The sequence below is a fragment of the Lissotriton vulgaris genome, chromosome 7 (genome assembly GCF_964263255.1).
Source record: "Lissotriton vulgaris chromosome 7, aLisVul1.2, whole genome shotgun sequence".
Taxonomy (NCBI): domain Eukaryota; kingdom Metazoa; phylum Chordata; class Amphibia; order Caudata; family Salamandridae; genus Lissotriton; species Lissotriton vulgaris.
The window spans coordinates 333,703,641-333,723,949 of record NC_141695.1 but is presented as its reverse complement, the minus strand read 5'-3'; the positions used below and the strand labels follow the sequence as shown (position 1 = coordinate 333,723,949).

The window sequence follows — 20,309 nt, the reverse complement described above, 5'->3', positions numbered from 1 at the left end:
CGTCACGCATCTGTGCCGTTTTTGCACCATGGTGCGCCGCATTATAAATGCGGCGCACCATGGCTGGCGGAGCTGTGGCGCACTGTGGCGCATGTTAACTGGCGCATCCCTGGGGATGCGCCAGTTAACATAAATCTGCCCCTTAGTTTTACTCGAAAGTCAGAAAGTAAGACCGGCAGTGTGCTTTAATTGTATTGTAATTGTATTTATATTGCTTATTAACCCCAACGAAGTATCACGTGATTCACGCTACTCCGAAACCCAAAGAGAAATAGAGGAGCACGAGCATAGGGAAATATGAAATTAATTTGAGCGGTGGACATGTGAGTTTGTTATTTGGATTGAAAAAGGATAGTGCAGGGATAGAAGAGGGAAGGCCTTGAATTCAGTCCAAAACACAGGACAGCAACTGGAGTCAGTAGACTTATTTGCACTGGTTTAGTGGATTTTTCTAACAAAGCTCTTTACAAACCTTCGTGGTTTTTAAGAATGCAAGTCTGGTCGTTGGGACGATACGTAATAATAAACAGGAGATGGTGGATCTTAACAAATAAACAGGACAGACAGGGAAGGGTGGGATCAACTCGTTTTCCAAGCAGCGTTAGGATGTTCAGACAAGTGACATCACAAGACAGGTTACAGAGGGACACAACATCTTTACTAAATGCTAAGACAAATGGTGTGAAAATTGACAGGGTGCACTTGCGGAGCAAGAGGTAGTTGGAAGCAATGATATAGTTTGAATGCTGAAAGATACTGATATCTACCTATTGCTATGAAGCATACTTTCACAACATTTTTCTGGAATGTATAGAAAATTTATGAGAATAAAAAAAGCGATTTCCGCACCCATGCTGATTGAACATGATGTGTTCAATTAATCAAGATTAAAAGGATTACATCACCCCAAATGTGATTGAACCGCACAATGTTGAGCACAACACTGCAATCCATTTATGAATGGCTGGTTCTAAATGTACAAATATCACTATATTTGGTTTGCTGCCCGATTGGGGAATGGCTCGAGGTTTCGTTGCAGGTAACCGAGCAGTGAAGTAAGAACATGGTACATAGCCAGCTTGGAAATGCTCAAATTAAAACTATTCCAAACATGCTGGCTTCCAACTCACTTAGGTTACCCAGGGACATTTATTCTGTGATACATGTCAGTTTAAAAAGTGCAAACAATAACCAGTTTTGGGTTTATCGTGACTAACGATGAGGAAAGAGGCACAGTGGGTCCAGGGCTGCAGTCGATTGTGTTACCCGCTCATCATTAAGCCACCACTTCAGGTGATAGTATTACAATTTGTGAACATGGTTTAATAGTGTTGCTGATACATTGTCACTTTCTAACCAATCTTCACAAAGTATTAACCTATGAATTAAATAAAATGATGGAAACGGATCCAGAACTTTAGGCACTAGTCTTAGGATAATAGATAGATCCAAGGGTGTAACTGTGTTTTTGTTTTTTGTACTTGTATAGCGCACAGCTACCCGCAGTGGGTTTCCCGGCACTTGTACGAATACCGCAAGGGAAGCCTTCCTGGCTTTCCCTGTGAAGTGTCCACTCCTGGGCACCCCCATGGTGCAGACCAGGCATCCCTCGCGCTGTGGGGGCCGTTGTGGAGACTAAGCAAGCTATTGCCCAGAGTTGCAGCGTGGGACCCATGATCAGAATAGGCACTGAGGCGAGAATATCCGGTCAGGGGAATTAATGAGCCCGAGACCCGCCGGGGCAGGAATCGAACCCTGGACCCTGGCCAGAGCTCTGCATCATGGTCTGCCTGCTCTAACCATTGAGCTACACTTCTCCAATGACGTGCTGAAAACCCCTTGTGAAGAGGCTCTGTGGTGAACATCAGTCTGTGATTAGGTTCTCTGCTAGAGGTGAAAGGACATATATATGTCATCTGTTGTAAAACAGAACCGAAAACAACTCGTGGGGCAACCCACACACCAATACGTGCTTCCATAATATTGTGAGCGGTTGAAACCGTGTGGGCGTAGAAAGCCCATAGTGCTCGTGGCAAACGTAATCACATCATATTAACGCATTTGTATATGCTCATGAAATTTAAAAATAGGTGAAGTTATGTATAATGCTCTTACGTGAATAAGTGGTTAGAGACAGAACAAAAACAAACGCAAGCTCTCTCTTTAACATGCAATTGTAGGCTGATATACAAGTATGTGTAGATCGTAACCATAGGGTGCTCATTAGTTTAAACTATAACAGTTCTGACATGCACGACCCTCTCGTGTGATAATGTGATTAGAAAGGAACTTTTGGTTTTTATCCTGCATTCACCGCGTGATAGTTTCGAAACTTGTCTAACTCTTTGCCGACGGCGTCTGTGATAGTCACCATATTGGAAGATTGAAATACCCACAGGTTGATTTCATAAGCAGAAAGGAAAGAAAAGAACGGGCTAAAGCACTAAATTCAGCACCATTGTTAAGTGATCAATACAAGATATGTCAGTGAGTATCACTGTCTTATTGAGAACCCTGGTGCGTAAGGGCAAAATTTGGAGAAAATTTTTTTATAAGAAATAATTTGTTTATGTGTCCTTCGAAGGCATGTAAACAATCTGTACGTCAATACAGTCCATAAAATAATACCATGGGATACAAGCATCATAGCAGTGTAGAGGATGTGGTACATTCGCTACAGCTGCTGTATCGAGAGCAGAGGATCCTGGTTGAAGTCACGGGCATGGCAGCGCAACATCCTGAGATTCTGGGCAAATCACTTAATCTCTCCGTGTGATAAATTGCTCTATATAAATCTGCTGCAAGATGGAAAAGCAGAAAGAGGCAATCTTTATGGAAAAATAATTCCACCAAAGCGGATGTTAACAGTATTTCAGTCATAGGAAATTGATAAGAGACGCAGACAAGGAACAAGAATTTGTAAATACAGGAAAATGTGCAACAGCCGGTAGCAATGGAAAAAAAGTAAGTGGCAATCCCAGGAACCAATAAAAAGCCAAGAAAGTGAGGGGGCGGGTTGCAAGCCCCATTTAAGATTGATATTAAAAAACAATAGATTTCACAAGCACAGCGCAAGTGCTGTGCAGGCGAAACCTAAAAAGATGTGATGATGCAGCCGAAGCATACATTTTTAGGTATACACAAGCGTTCAATACGCATACACATGCTGGCAAAAGGTCTCTTTTTTATTTATTTACTGATATGAGACGGATCGGTAAATTTAAACAAAGCAATAAGGAAGAAGAATTTTCCCAGTTCGCTTAAAATCACTTTTTCAACCCAAAAATAGATGAGACGGCTGTGAGAGCTGGTTCAGGAGGGGGAAGAGGTGAAGTAACACAGAAAACGAGGGAGAAGCAACATGGCATGCGGGTGGGGGAGACTCAACAAGAGGGAGAGAACATGAGCAAAAGAGAGCGATGTTCAGTGCCGGGGAGTGGGCAAAAGCACACAGGTGAGAGAGAGCAGTATGAGTGCGGGTGGAGGGAGAAAAGCTAACGGGCAGAGAGAGTGAAGGAGAAGAAATCACATGAGGGAGAGCGCTTGAAGGCATATGCACCCTCATTGAGTGTTTAGACAAAAAGCAAAAAAGTAGTTTTCTCAAACCGAGCAGAGGAAGCATTTAAGCAAGCCAACCAACGAGATGGTAAAGAGGTAATGCCTCATAGGCGGGGGAAAACAGAAGATTGATAAATAAGCCATCAAATAAGAGGCAACCAAATGAGTGACAGGAACGCCAACCAGTGGTAAGCAATGGATGGGCCCTAGCCACTGTACGTACTTGGTAAGCCCACAATATGTCTTTCTCAGCAAGACAGCTTGCACTGCCTGGTAGGGTCGGCCTAAAAAAACAAATCAGCTAGCTATTGAAGGGCATAACATTAAGCTCTTTGCTTAAGTCTGCAGTCAGCAACCAATGCTAGCCTGTGCATCTGCTAACGTCAGGGATCCATCTGGGATCATGGTTGCAGACTAAGTCATCCAACTTGCCATAATCCTGAACTCAACAGAGCCCAAGCAGATACGAGGAAAGTAAGCAGCACCGTTGCCACTTGAATAAGAGTCTTTACAACCCGTTCGAAGCTCTGGCTTGACAGCACAGTCCTATGTGATCAACACATGAAGAGCTTTCAGGAGTACTACAGAGAGGGGTTTGGGCTCTAACCATGGCTGGCTCCAGGGCAGTGCGCCCGGTGCAACCGCACCTGGCGCTGACCTAGGGGGACTCTGTGTTCAGAAATAACCTCAGTTTAAAAGGCACCTGCTGCAGAGTTTCTTGTGCAGCCAGCAGTTTTCAGGCAACAATATAAAGGCAAAGATAACTCTGGTGATTAATGTTCCTGCTGGAGAGAGAACAGAGTGTTGTCTAGTGCCAGCTTCCACTCATGATAAAGTAGCTCAGAAGGTTGCTGTAAAGAACGTGTACTACTTTATTTTATGTGGGTTTCAGTGGTTTACTGTTTTTGTTACAGAAATCCTTTTGTTACTTGCAGACAGCAAGTTACAACCCTAATAAAGCACAGTGACCTATGAACTGTCATCAAAGAGCTGCATACAGCCTATAATGATACAGGTTAAAATTGTATGTTTTTTCCTCAGTCTTTCATTATCCTAATGTTGCTAAGAAGGGTTGATTAGGATAGAAACACTTTCCTCATTAATAAAGCAATCCTTAGTTTGTGCTTTTCCAGATCAACACACTCGTAAAATATACTGCCTGCTAATATGAATGACATGGGATTCCTATTCCCTGTAACCATCATTGTCTTATGTGAAATTGCCTATAGACACATATGATTCAGGGGTTCTTTATAATGTGTGTGTGATGTAAAGTGCTCTGACATCCCTGACTGGTATAAAACAAATGCATGTTAGAGAAGGGCACTGGTGGAGCATGGTAGTGAGGGAACTTGTGGAGAAGGAGGGTTTTTGTTGGGACACCAACAAAGACTGTCGCACTGGGCACCAGGAGCACTAAAGCCGGCCCTGACTCCATCCACATGTTGATTGACAGGAGCCTTCATTGGGCAGAAGGTGTGTGCTTCCACAGAATAAGTGCTTACACTCCAAGATCTGGAACCATTTTTTTAATCAAGTTGGCATAGCTCCTTATCAAGTCTTGATATTGTTACAGCAGTGCTTGACTCAAATCAAACACATGCTACTACAATGCTGTACATCTTCTAGATAATTAGATAATTATGGTGTTTATTCTTCTCTGGCAGCAGTACGCTTGGGAGGAAGGCAGTCAGGGGGAATGTGTTGCTGAGTTGCTGTACTAGCCACCTCCCACCTCCCCTTTCCACTATCAACTTAAGAGATAACATAACATGGTACTACTCCTTGAGAAAATTGTGTTTTTTCTGTCCAATTCCTAGTTTAAAGATTTATGGGCTGGGGAGATTTTTTTAGCTCCTCGTTTCCCAAAAGTTAATGTAACTATTCATTTTAATGTACTATTTACTTTTTTTTTAAAATACCATTACTAATATATTTAATTTACTTCAAAGTTCACATTTCTATAAAATAAATTCAATTAATTATTATTAATTTCTTTGCTCTAAATCCTAAAAATCCCTTGGCGGCCCATAAGGCTACAGCCCCTGCACCTGTACTTGCTACCCTGTAACAGTTGGTTCTCCAACAGATTGATCGCAAACCACCAACAGCTTGTAGGCTGACTCTGAGGGGCTCATAAATAATAAAATGCCTGTCTGCTTGTTTGAAAAAATACAGCTGCTCACCTGCTAAAGCAACGTTTTATACGGCGTGGGCCCAGTTCTGTTAGCCATGGAAGCTGACAGTGCAGAACAAGGCACCAGACTGTCTTGTTCAAAAATATTTTGTTCTCATTTGTTCTGTTTTACTCTAATTATTCTTCCTTTCTTACTCCAGTGTATCCTCATTTTCTTTTATTTGTTATTTTTTCCTCTTTATTTTTTCATTCTCCACTTTCTTCATTTGATGTTTCTCTGCTCTTTCTTGTTGCTCTGTTTTGTTTCATCGTTCCTGCAAACTTTCCATTTCTTTTTTGCATTGTCTTGTTCAATTTTCCTTTGTCCTCTTTCTTTCTTTCTCTTAATCCACTTGTTTTTACCTTTTCTTACTCTTCTCTTTCTCCCTTTTTCTGTTTCTTTCTCAGGTTTTTGTTTCTCTCCTCTTCTTTTTTTCTTATTCTATTTCTCTTTTTCATTTACCTCTTTTTCTATCTTTCGACTTGATCGACCCTTCTTTCTTAGGTTTTTCATTTTTTAATTCTCTTCTTTCTTTTGTTCCTGTTTCCTTTTGCCTTCCTCTTTCTTTTTCTCTCCTCTTTCTTTCAGATTTCTTTTTCTCCTTTCTATGTTCTTTGCTTTTTCCATTTTCCTCTGCTTATTTCTTCTTTTGTTCTCTCCCCTTGCCTCCTCTTTCTTCCTATATCTGTGATTGGTGCTTCTTTTCTTCATTTACTATTCTTTCCTTCCTTCCTTCTTTATGCCTTTCTTTCTTGTTTCTCTCCTTTCATCCTCTTTTATTTCTTTGTATACCTTTTGGTCTCTTTCTCCTCATCGCTTTCTTTGTCATTTTCTTTCCCTCTCTTCCGTTCTCTCTGTTTCTGTGTTTGCCTCCCTTGTTCTTTTCTCTCCCTCTTACTTCCTCTGGTCATTTCTTTAATTTTCTTTTTCCTATCCTACTTGCTCTTTATTCCTCTTTTCTTCCTTTCATTCGTTCCTGTCTTTTTCTCTTCTTTCTGCCTTTATGTATTTCCTTCTTTTCTTTGCGGGTGTTTGTCTTCTTAAAACAATCTGTTCATGCTTTAATTTGTGTATCATAATTAACTGGCAGGCATAATGTGTGTGTGTGTGTGTGTGTGTCACAGGTGAGGGTGGACTGCAGAGATATGTTTATTTATATCTGTGCTAATAGTCCAAGATAAGAATGCAGTGTAAATGCTAAAGAAAAACATTCTGATTTGCTGGTTTGTGGATATCATTCAATGGACTTCAGGGTTATTAGGCAGACCTAGGAAGAACTCTAGACCCTAGCTCACAAAAGGAGAGCAGTGTCATCTTCTATATGGCTGAGATACCCGCCACCCCCTCTCAACACAATCCCCAAGGATGGGAAACCGGAAACAGTTCTGAAGTCTTTGGAAGACGGAAGGGAGTAACCCCCCCGGCCGTATTTATTAAAATATGAAACAAAATTAAAACATTAAATAAACAGTTTCATATTATGTACAATTTCATTACCACATTGCGATGTTTGGCTAACCTTAACAGAGTCTCTAATACAAAGGTTCTCCTAGCCGAACTAACATCCTGCAAAACATTTACTTGAAATTTTGAAATTGTACATCCTAACGTTTAAGGGCCAACGGCAAGGTCGTAACCGGTGTCAAGATCCCTAACCCAGAAATATCGCCCTCACTTGTGAGGGGCGGCCCAGAGGCGTACCTCAAGTGCAATTACCAATTTCCCTTGACTTGACGGGGGCCCCAATAAAACTCGTCGCCACTTAGAGGTCGTACGAGGACTCGTGTGAGGTATCTAGAAGGTAGCGTAGACCTCCCCCCAAACCCCACACAACTTACCATATCTGCCGTCGCAGACGTCCTGGCCCCGGGAAATTCCCCAGGAGGGGGCTGTAACCCCTCCTACCCAGGAAGGGGCCTTGACCGCCTTTCCTCTTCTTTCGGCGACCCATCCTTAGAAGGGACCGCCTCCCCGTTGAGGGGCCAATGGCCACCTCCCCCGAGCGCTCCCATCCGTGCTGGGTGACGCCCACTCATAGGGATCTTCCAATTAGTGCTCACCGATCATGACCTTACCGCCCGACCAAAATAAATACGACAATGCTAACTAAATGATTAAACTAAAATACAGTAGCAACTATACTTTTATTAAAAGCATGCTTACCAATGAACACTAAAGCAGAATTTCTTTATTTGCAAAACACAAATCGACATTCTTTATTACATACTCAAAATCATCACGATAATACCACGACCTGTAAACGAAAATCAGAGTTGTCCATCAACTTTAATCAAAACCACTTGCTGTCATCAGGGGCTGGTGGGTGGGTCAAAATTGGCTCTTCGTTCCGTCTCGAGCTCACGTGCAGCGAGGAGGTGCAGCTTCAGAGCACAGGAACAAGAGGATGCCTTCGGATCTTGCTTCTCCTTTTATCCGTCTTCAGGGCGGGTGTAAACCCGCCCCTGCCTGCCTCTAGGGCGTGGCCAGCCGCGTCAGTGTCTAGGCCAACCCACTCTAGGGCGGGAAAAGGCGCGCCCCGGCTACGCCGCTTCGGGCATACCAGCCGAGACTCGCCTCCCGCCCAAGATGGCTTCCCGGGGGGATCGTGGTACTCTGCCATACGTTCGGGGGGACCGAGTGGTCGCCCCTTTCCATATGGCTGAGATACCCGCCACCCCCTCTCAACACAATCCCCAAGGATGGGAAACCGGAAACAGTTCTGAAGTCTTTGGAAGACGGGAGGGAGTAACCCCCCCGGCCGTATTTATTAAAATATGAAACAAAATTAAAACATTAAATAAACAGTTTCATATTATGTACAATTTCATTACCACATTGCGATGTTTGGCTAACCTTAACAGAGTCTCTAATACAAAGGTTCTCCTAGCCGAACTAACATCCTGCAAAACATTTACTTGAAATTTTGAAATTGTACATCCTAACGTTTAAGGGCCAACGGCAAGGTCGTAACCGGTGTCAAGATCCCTAACCCAGAAATATCGCCCTCACTTGTGAGGGGCGGCCCAGAGGCGTACCTCAAGTGCAATTACCAATTTCCCTTGACTTGACGGGGGCCCCAATAAAACTCGTCGCCACTTAGAGGTCGTACGAGGACTCGTGTGAGGTATCTAGAAGGTAGCGTAGACCTCCCCCCAAACCCCACACAACTTACCATATCTGCCGTCGCAGACGTCCTGGCCCCGGGAAATTCCCCAGGAGGGGGCTGTAACCCCTCCTACCCAGGAAGGGGCCTTGACCGCCTTTCCTCTTCTTTCGGCGACCCATCCTTAGAAGGGACCGCCTCCCCGTTGAGGGGCCAATGGCCACCTCCCCCGAGCGCTCCCATCCGTGCTGGGTGACGCCCACTCATAGGGATCTTCCAATTAGTGCTCACCGATCATGACCTTACCGCCACAGGCCGGATAGTTGACCGGCTATCCGGACCCCCCACAACACTCCTACCTAAAGGTCATGGTGTAACGTTTTTAGCCATGCTAAGAAGTCTCCTATGAGTAACTCATTCCCCACCCGAGACAAATGCACTCCATCCCCCAAATACATACTGTCATCATTAATACACCCATGGGAAATAGCATGCAGAGTCTTGGAACGGAACAACCTACTCACTTTGTTATTAAGCTTCCTAACAGAATGATTTAGAGCAGGAACCGAAATAGCCCCCCGCCACACCTTTCGTGGGATCATATGGGACCATGCAATTGTGCACCCTGGAACTCTCCTCGCTAACCAACTTACAGTGGAAAGCATCGCCTCAAGAAGAAGTCGTCTACCAGTGGTGACCAAATCATTACCCCCAAGATGTACTATCACTACAGACGGCGGTGACCTCGTCCGCCCTAGCAAACCCTCAAAAAATGATTGAAACTGGTCAATACAGAGCCCGCCTCTTCCGTAGAAGGACACACTGTACCCGTATTCCCCAGCTACGTGAATCATATCACCTGCCTTGAATACGTCTGCGGCACGCCTCACGTATGAGTGGCCCACAACCCACACCTCCTTTTTCACAGCCGGTGATGTCTGACCGCTGGCCCGGTGTAGGGTCGACTGCAAAGTCCGCCCCGCCTCGTAGGCTTGCGCAACTGAAAACCAAACAAAAACAAGAAGCGTGAGTACATTGCTACAGCTTCACAACATGTGCAACCGCACATACCTCTTATAACAATTGGAGGACCAACGCCCCACCCGTTTAACTTGTTCAACATCCAGACCCCTGGCTGTTGCTTCTGTAGCAGCCCCTATCCGAAAGGAATGGGTCCCAAACTCGCCCGGGTTCAAGCCCGCAGCGGCAATCGACATCGCAAGCACCCGCTGAAACTGAAACTTTGTCAGTGGGGTGGCGTCAGCGTGTCTCAACAAGGTCCCCCCCCATGATGCCACCCTTCGTGCTAAATAATCTTCTAGACACCTTACCGGGCACATGGAGGACCCGGGAATCCTGCGTATGATTACGCAGTCACCCATCCCACTTTGATCGGTCTTAGACCTGACAAATGAGACCGTCATCGTCTCCCCTCTGATCTGGACGTGCTCCTGGCACAATCCTCCTGTCACATCCTGCTTGTTCCTCGCCACTAATTCGCTTACCCGCATAGCCCCATGGAATGCCAGCGTAAAAGCGGCTCGGAATAACACCGTCTCAAACTGAGATGAACACGTAGCAGGGAGACTGGATAATAACTGGGCCAGCCTATCCAAACCTATCGGGCGCCTCTCATCTACTCTGCGACCCTCAAGGCGTTGCCACCCCCGTAGCGCTTTCTGTACAACGAAAGACGCTGTCGGATCCTGGATCCCGTGAGCCCTAGCAACAAAGGAAATGGCAGCCCGATGCCTCTGAGCCGTGGCCACCGATTTCCCGACCCGATGTAAGGACATCAGAAAATCCACCACCCACTCTTCCTGGCCCCAAAGCTCCTCCCTATCAGTACCCAAAAAGGCCAAATAGGACCGGAACGCCCCTTCATATGCCTTCCTCGTCCTGGGTGCTAAACTCTCTCCCACGAGGTTACGAAGTTCGGGGCACCGAGAGACCAGAGAGCTTCGGGAAAGGGTGCCGGCTCCGGGTCCGCTGTGGGAAGGAAACCCCAGAAAGCCTGTATACGAAAACGAGACAGTGCATCAGCCGCCTGGTTCATTACCCCTGGGACATGTCTTGCTCTGAATAGCACATTCAATTGCATACAAAGTAAAACAATTTCTTTGAGCAGTCTCAAAATCCATTTGCATCGTGCTGCCTGACTATTGATACACTCGACCACGGTCATATTGTCAGACCAAAATACCACCGAGTGATCTCTGAACCCTTCGGGCCAAGTTCTCAGGGCCACTAAAATGGGGAAAAGTTCCAGGAAAGCAATGTTACTTGTCAGTCCACTGTCATGCCACCATGTCGGCCACTTTTGTGCAGACCATCTCGTGCCGAATATGGCACCGAAACCTATGCTCCCTGCCGAATCTGTCCACAGCCCCAGCTCCTCAGAGGACACGGCTGGTTTGTTCCAGACGACTCGACCATTGAAATCCGCCAGAAATGCCAACCAAATGCGCATGTCCTGGCGGACCTCTGCCGAGAGCCTTGTGCGATGATGGCACTCCTTCAGGCCGACCATGGCCTGAGCGATCGAACGGGAAAAGGGGCGGGCCATTGGTATAACCCTCAGGGCAAAATTCAACTGGCCAACTAACTGCTGTAATTGATGCAGCCTAACCTTAGGTCCCCTTATACACATCTGCAGGGATGTCCTGAACTTTGACACTTTGTCAGCTGGTAAACGAAAACAACCTTCTGCGGAGTCTAACTCGATCCCCAGAAACTCGAGGCACGTGGAAGGCCCCACAGTCTTACCTGGTGCCAATGGCACGCCAAACTGATTCATCAAGTCACAAAACTGTGCCAAAGCCTGCCCACATTCCGGGTCCCCGGCTGCCCACAGGAACAAAAAATCGTCCAGGTAATGCATCACATTTCGGAAACCTGTCTTCCTTGTGAAGACCCATTGTAGAAAACTACTGAATTTTTCGAAATAGGCACAAGATATAGAGCACCCCATCGGCATACACCTATCCATGTAATAATGACCCTGAAACATGAAACCTAAGAGACGCTGATCGTCTGGATGTACCGGGAGCAACCGGAACGCTGACTCGATATCAGATTTAGCCATCAGCGCCCCGGGCCCCAGGCGATTCAAAATGGCTACGGCCTCATCGAATGATGCGTACCGCACCGAACACACTTCCGGGTCTATCGCTTCGTTGACGGAGAGACCACGTGGGGCTGATAAATTATGTATCAGCCGAAACTCACCCGGGTCCTTCTTTGGGACCACACCTAACGGGGAACAAACAAAATTAGGAACCGGTGGTACACTAAACGGACCGGCGACTCGACCTCGAGCAACCTCCTTCCTGATCTTATTCTGTACCACAGTCGTATGCTGAAAGACCGATAGCTGATTTTTACATTTCGATGCACCCTGAAAGTCCCCCACTGGGATGCGGAAACCATAAGAAAACCCGTTCCGCAACACCCCAGCAGAAGCACGATCCGGGTATTCACTGAGCCAAGGAATCATTGCCAAGGTATCAATCGGGGTAGGTAAAGGCGCCCCTCGGACTATGTTAGACCTGTTTGGCGCCTCCTCTACCCCCGTTATCACCCGTTTTGGCTCTGCACGTGGACTCAGGATGGGAGGATTGCCCACACCCACTACATTCATGTCTAAATTTGCATGATCCCTGGGGCCTAGTACATTTACCCCTGTTGAAGTTCCAACAAACCCCCCTTTTCCCTGTGTTACCGGCAGGCTTCGAGTAATTGTCTGTACCCGTACCTGACCGAAAGGGCGTCCCCGCATACTGGTGGGAAGATTCGCCAACGATACTCCCCACTAATGGCAATTTCAACATACCAGTATCCTTCATTTTGGACCATGACACAGAATCATAACAATCCCATGTTAAGTTTTTATCGTGTTCTTTAGCTTTTCTAAACAGGTTATCATAGCAGGACCAATGATTACCCTCGTGTGATACCGAGTACCCCATGATTCGTGATTGATAAATCGGCAATTCGGGTAACAGATCGGGCCTTCGCTCCCCCAAGATCGATGTAAAAACCCCCCGCGCTTGGCCCCAATTGCCAATGTTTTCATTTACCTTAAAGGCGGCCATCTTTGCGCGCCAAACACTCGGATGCATGAGCTCCTTCTGGCCCTTGACATGCTCCATCTCATAGTGATCAGTAAGCAACGAGAATATGTTTACATACTCCCCTGCCCATATCTTTTCCTTAATAGCCAAAGGAACATGCTGACCCAATTTTTCCCTACGAGAGGGTGCCGACTCATCCCTCGCAATCGGCAATGGCCGCTTACCTGCACCGGACGTTGTCTCTGCTACAGAACCCGTCCCCTGCGGCTTCTCTACTGCTGCAGCCGGCGTGGACACCTTCGCTGCTTCCCGTGACTCACGCAGTTGCTTCATTAGCTCCTGTGCGTCGACAGCCGTGGCGCCCTCTTTACCTTTTCCCAACCACGCTGCCAATTGTGCTGCCAGCTCGGGCGGCATATCTTCCTCGGACACGGGGGTGACCACAACGGGAATCGGATTCCCTTCATTCGGCACGGGAGTTGGTGCCTCGAGCGGGGCACTGGGACCCGGGATGTCTTCTCCCGCTGCTCCCCTCCTGGGCCTCTTGTTTTTCCCTCCCGGGGCTGCTCCCGCCAAAGGACGTTTTGGTCCCCCTTCCTCGTTCTTATCCACTCGCCTCTTTAGTTCGGTCATCTCCTTCATGAGAACACGCAGCATCTGTTCAGTAGTCATGCGCTTTCCCGCCTTCTTCGGCATTCTCCAACAGAGTATCTGCAAAACAAACAAGAACGATTACAACGCTCAAAATTGGCTCTTCGTTCCGTCTCGAGCTCACGTGCAGCGAGGAGGTGCAGCTTCAGAGCACAGGAACAAGAGGATGCCTTCGGATCTTGCTTCTCCTTTTATCCGTCTTCAGGGCGGGCGTAAACCCGCCCCTGCCTGCCCCTAGGGCGTGGCCAGCCGCGTCAGTGTCTAGGCCAACCCACTCTAGGGCGGGAAAAGGCGCGCCCCGGCTACGCCGCTTCGGGCATACCAGCCGAGACTCGCCTCCCGCCCAAGATGGCTTCCCGGGGGGATCGTGGTACTCTGCCATACGTTCGGGGGGACCGAGTGGTCGCCCCTTTCCATATTGCATGAAAAATTATCTCTATGCCCCAGTGAGACACCCACCACTTGGAGCTGATCCTTACACAACAGAAAATGTACAAAGTTAACTTTTGGGAATCCCACAAGTAAATCTTTTGCAATACAAATCATGTACTGCTAGTAGTATATGCATACTGGAGCGGAAATGTGGTAATCCAGAGGTGGCATTGAAGTTACTTGGCCTTTGTGTATCATTATCATATCCCTATATTGGACAGTAGCTCAGTGCGGTGTTTAATGATTAGACGTAGTTCTCAGTTTTGGTAAGATTGGAGATCCCTGCTGTAACGCTACAATGAACTAAACCCTAAAAACCTTTACTACCCGTTAACTCTGCAGTTCCATGAACCATAAGAAAACCCTTGCTACACCTCAACTCTATTTTTTCCTTGAGCATAAATACTCATTATCAACCATTATTGATGATTAACCCTGATGTTCTCTTCCCTGGCCCCTAAAAACCCTTTACTACTCAATAACACTACCCTTCCCTGAACCCTAAAAATCCTTTAATGCTATTTAATTTAATTTAATTTAATAACGATTTCTAAAGCGCCTGGTGACCCAAGGGCATCCCCGCGCTATAAAATTTGTGATCCTGTTGAGGGGGAGGGGGGAGGAGAGATACTTATAAGGGGACTCTATTTAGGGAATAGGTGTGTCTTTAATTTCTTGCGAAATGCCAGGTAGTTAGGTTCAAGTCTGAGGGAACGTGGAAGGGCGTTCCATCCAGCAGCCGCTTGAACGGAGAATTGTCGTCCTCCTGTGCGAGTCCTTTTAAATCTAGGTATGCTGGCCAGGTTCTCATTCTGGGATCGTAGGGATCTGGTTGCTGTGTAGGGGGTGATCATTTTGCTGAGAATCGCCGGGCCAGAACCATTGATCAGCTTATGTGTTGTGCACATCACTTTGAATTGCACCCTTTGGCGCACAGGGAGCCAGTGCAGAGCCTTGAGGGCCGGCTTGGCGGACACTCTGAAGGGGAGGTTGGTGAGAAGGCGTGCCGCCGCGTTCTGTGTCCGCTGGAGTTTTGTCAGGGTGGCCTCAGGGGCTCCTAGGTAGACCAGATTACTGTAGTCCAGGCGAGACAGTACTAGTCCCTGGATGAGTAGTTTCCTAGAAGTAGGTGGCAGTAAGGGGAGAATCTTGCGGGTTGTGCGTAGGAGCCCGAAGCAGGTGCCCGAAGTTTTTGCTGCTTGTGTCTTCATAGACAGCTCTGGTTCGAGCCACACACCGAGTGTCTCAATTTCACGCTTCGGGGGAGGGATTTCCCCGAATACGTCGGGCTATCTTTCCCTGAACCTTACAAACCTTTTACTATTCCTTAATGCTACCCATCCATGAACCCTTAAAATCCTATCTAAGTCTTAACTTCCTTGAACCTTAGAAACTCCTTACTACCATGTAATGTAACCCTTAAAAAGCTTTCTACCTCTTAATGCTATTCCTCCCTTAAACTTAAAAACCTTACTACTCCTTAATGCTACCCATTGCTGAAACCTAAAAACTGTTACTATCACTTAACACTACCCTTCTGTGAGCCCTAAAAACACGGTGTCAGGTGCCAGAATACATATGTTGTTGTTGCCTGATTTGGCAGGACTGGCTAAAGGTTTCATGCAGTAAAAATGTCCTACTCCCAATTCAAAAATAGCTGTTGTTATGACTATATTTAATTAAGCTCGGTTTGTCGACCTTAGAAGGATGGAAGGTTGAGTTGGTTCTGTGAGGATTCAGATCTATGTCATGCAGGTTACTCACAGCCCGCAGCTAGCAGCAAGCTAAGGCTCTGAGCTATCTTACAGGGACTGAGACCTGTTGCCTGCAGGTTACAAGAAGATCTGCATGGCGGTCACATTAATCCCCGAGCTATCCTATGTAATATGTGACTTTTCAGAATGCACCATTTCTTGCAGTAGTCCCATTAAATAGCTTGGGGACATGCACCTTATACATATCAAAATCACCTCTTCAACTGCCAAATTTACTAACAGTGGAACCTGCCATCAGCGGCATAATTCGTTGGGTGCTGACCTGTGCTTCTTGTTTCCCACTGAGAGCACTTGCTATATATATTTTGAAATATTTTAGGCCGCGTGAAAATACAAACGCAAGATTCTTAATTGACTCTTTTCAATTCTTCACCAATCTCAAAAGATAGTGTGCGAAAATGCATTGTTTTGCCACTGTTCTTCCTAAATATTCTTGGAGGCACTGACAAATTGGAATATTTCCTTAAAAACCCTTCAGAATCTTTGGAACATTAGCCATTTATATGTGTTGATAATGTGCTGCATAATGAACTATTTAGCTCCTTTTTTTCCAAATAATTTCCAAAATGTACCAGTGGAAATGAGGTCTAGTAACTTGCTTGATCCAACTTGAGACGTGTATTTATGTCCCACCACCTTTAGCGTTAACCATCTTCCACTGGAAAATTTTAGAATTTGTACTTTTTATTTTGGGAATTCTGTGGATCATAAGATTTACTTTAGATTAGATCTTCATACACTCAGAAGATCTCATATATTTACTAAGATGCTCTGCTAAGAAACTAGCCTGAGCTACCATGTTTTCCTCTAAAAAATGATACAGTGAATTACTTATTAGAGCAGCATACCTTCCGGAGGTGGAGTGGCAGCTGGAGGGAGGGAACAGCTGAGTAATTCAGAAGAAACTAATGTGAATATTCTCCAGTTCCTCAATATCTGACAATGATTCTTCCTTTGAGATTGACCCACACTGTTTCCCTCATTGACTTTCTGCCATGATACATTCTCTGTGACCTTTACCCTCCTGTCTCCTGCTCCCTGATATTTCCTCTCCTTTGACAGTCTCTTTCTCTCACTGTTTGTCTTTCTTCTGCAGAGTGTGGAAGGAGAGCAGCACGAGAAGGCAGTGGAACTACTTAAGGCTGCGCAGGGCACAGTGAAGCTAGTGGTACGCTATACTCCCAAGGTCCTGGAGGAGATGGAGGCACGCTTTGAGAAGATGAGGACCGCACGACGCCGGCAGCAGCAAAACAGCTACTCGTAAGAGGATTGCATGCTACACTATTCACTGCATCACTTCTCCCAACATAACCCTATATCACACATCACCACACGGCAGTCCCTCCATCACAAAGGCTGTGCTTACATCTCATGCCTCCATCTCGCATCTCCCCCCACAAGAAACCACCTTCAAGGACTCAAAGTCTTCCTAAAATTGGAAAAAAACTCACTTACAGTGGATAAAACTTGTAACCCCTGTCGAAAGTATGATGATACTATGCGATCATGTTGATCGCGGTATTTTACAACGTGGGTTTCACAACACAAGTAGTTTCAACGACTTGCGCTGGAGGGAGCTGGACAAAGGGATAGTACAATTTACTACTCCAACCCCAGTCTACGTACAGTAGGGAAGGTGTTGGAAAGTAAATCGTACTATTCCTTAGCTTACAGCACCCTCCAGCGGAAGTCCTTGAAACGACTTGTGTTGTAAAACCTGCGTTGTAAACCTACTGCAGTGAAACTACTGCGTAGTAATGGTCATCCCTCCCCCTGTCCAATTGCAAGAGGTGTCTTTTAGTTGAGACATGGGCTGAAACAACATTATCTTAGGAGATCTTCTCAGAAGTTGCCTACCAGGTTCTTGGAGTGTATTAGATGGCAGTTTTTGTATAGGAATGTGAGAACTTATCTTTCCACATTTGCTTCCTTTGTGGCTGGTACTTGAACCTTCAGCCTGGACAAATGTTTGGAATTCTGTCACTGGGGACCATTATTGATTAATGATGCTTCTATTCTCTTCCCAAGATTGGTAGAGCTGGGGCACACTCATGTACATATCAGAGACACCTATCTCATGAAAACTGTAGGGTGTTAGCATAGAGAGTCACCAGTAAGGATTTCTTAGAGGAATAATGCTGTGATTATGAATGCCTCTTGTGTCAAATGCTCCGGTCTTCCACGTGGCTGCTGACTTGTTATGCAGTGAGAGTTTTATATCAATGGGGTAACCCGATAGACCACTGGACTCGGGTAAATAGTGGTACACAAAAGAATGGGCACAGTGGAAATGATTCTTTTGTGTACCACGACTTGTTATGCGGGTAGGAGTTTCTGCTGGCTGCCATTTTGAGCAGTTCCCAATGCTTACTGTTGTCAAGTTGACTCAAACTCTGTGCCCTGCAGAGGATCTCTTGTCTATTAAGTGTCTTATGGGCATGGAATCTCTGGCCAAATCTTTGGTACCCACCGTTTCCAGGATGAGTAGCTTTTGCCCAATAGCTAGTCATTTAAAAGCGTCTGCAAGTGCGGGATGTGTCTCTGAGGTGGCATCACTGTTTGACCAAAATGCCCCTGGGAGGAATGTGAAATGGTGCCTGGTGAGGGATTGAAAATAGTGCTGGTTCACATGAAGGGTCTGTTTTAAAAACAAACATGCTTTTTATTCTGAAAGGAAAACTGTCTCTGTGGGAATAAAATATTCTAGAGATGCAGGTTCCTCTTCAACTTGCCTCCTTATAGGTCTTACACATTTGATAGGAGCAGGTTTCAATGTGAGAGCGAGATCCCTGACCACAGCCGCTAATGAAAACACTATGTCAAGAACTTCCTGAACACACACTCAGAAAACTCACTCTAAAATTACATGAGAAGCTGCAGGTCCACCAGAGGCCAGATAGTCTCCCTTAAACTCCTGCATTCTAATGGAACAATTTATGTAGAGCCTGGCTTAAGGTTTGTGTTTTCTTTCTCAAGCAAAATAGAAAGTATCTGTCAGCAGTGTAAAGACAGCTTAGCATGCACCCACAACAAAGGAAATGTCAATGAAATATTCAAAGAAAGCAATATATTTGTAGTGTTTGTGGCTGTAGATACACATGCTTTTCATACTCCCACCATCTAGTGTTGGGCTCGGACGTCACAACTTATTTTGCTTCGAAGAAGTTTGGAGTCACAAAATGTGTTGTGGCTTTGGCCTTTGTCTACAAAGCGCATGGGCGCTGACTCCACCCTAGATCGTTTTTTCCACTATTGAGATTCAGAAATGTCCAGCAAGGGCTCAGAGACTGTTGTATCCTTGCAGCTTTTTGGGGCCCTTCAGTTCTACTCTTCAGGACCAAAGACAGGGAAGACAATTACTGCGCTGTCGGCCCTTACGGGATAATTCTCTCTTTCTGAAAAACCACCGACCTGCTTGACCAATGATGGCTGTTCCGCCTTGACATCTCTTAATTGGACCTTCCCTGAACTGGTCAAATCAGCGTACGTTTATCAGGCATTGTTTCAGGGAATAAATAGTGGAAATGGGTTGATGAAACATACGCCCTTCCAGGTCTGACCAAGATGCAACGGTAAATACCATTCATCAGATTATCTCGATGTTTGCAACCTCTGCCTCTCCCCTGATCATGAGGGCACCGCCTGTGAATTCTCCCATACCTTTAACTGCAAAAAACTCTGAGGTATCAAAGGGAAAGGGATTGGGTTTACGGTAAGATGCAATAGCAATCTACCATGGAAACCCCCAACATTTTCTCGACATGGTGTCGTAAGAACCACATTTCTCTGGAGTCCCAGTGGCTCAAGCAATGGGCAGCTTGGAAATGCTGTTCTTGAACACTTACGAAAAAGAGGAACAAGGTGGGGGCTCTTCAGTATTGAAACCAGGCCCTAAAACTGTCAACAGCTATGACAGCCGCTGACTCCCCTTCGGCCCAAGGGTGGTGACCATCCTACATCAGAGCCAAAATCAACACTAAGTGCACCTCGAAAACCCAGCACCAAGTCAGTGCAGGGATCCTTCGGGTCCATATTGTAGAAGCTGGCAGGAGAGGTTAGTGCCAGCCATAAACGGCTTTCATCCATGCAAACAACTGGGCAAATCACCAGTGGCGTAGATAGATTGGTTTGGACAGAGCAGAATTAGGGGGTCCCCTCACTAGGGTGACATTTCAGTTTGTCTGTTGACCTGTCACTCCTCAACCTCTTTCAACAATGTCTGCATCTGCCATATCAAAAATCACTACCATTCTCTTACACAGTCTATTGTATTTCCACTCCCTGGACCGTATTTCTGCAAGTCAAAGCCATAACCCTAAAAAGCATTTCCAAAGCCAGTAGGTTTGGCCCTTGTAAGGTGCATGAACACTAAGACATAACATGCAAGGGCCCCATTCTCAAATTTCTGCCCTCACATAGGCACATCCCTCTCACTGCACTCACACAGACATATGCATTCACACAGGCACAACACTATCAACCTATAGACCACTTACCCTGCACTCAAAAGAGTCAATGTTAATCCTACATTCTCACAGGC

General features: G+C 46.0%; 1 protein-coding gene across 3 annotated transcripts in view; it reads left to right on the top strand.

Moving 5' to 3' along the window:
• The window catches only part of LIN7B (lin-7 cell polarity scaffold B), a 103,356-nt gene that overhangs the window by 57,037 nt on the left and 26,010 nt on the right, over positions 1-20,309 (top strand). For all 3 annotated transcript variants that reach the window (XM_086928663.1, XM_086928665.1, XM_086928664.1), the window contains one exon: positions 16,866-17,029. In XM_086928663.1, the coding sequence (XP_086784789.1) occupies positions 16,866-17,029 (164 nt within the window). The remainder of the gene's footprint in view (positions 1-16,865; positions 17,030-20,309) is intronic.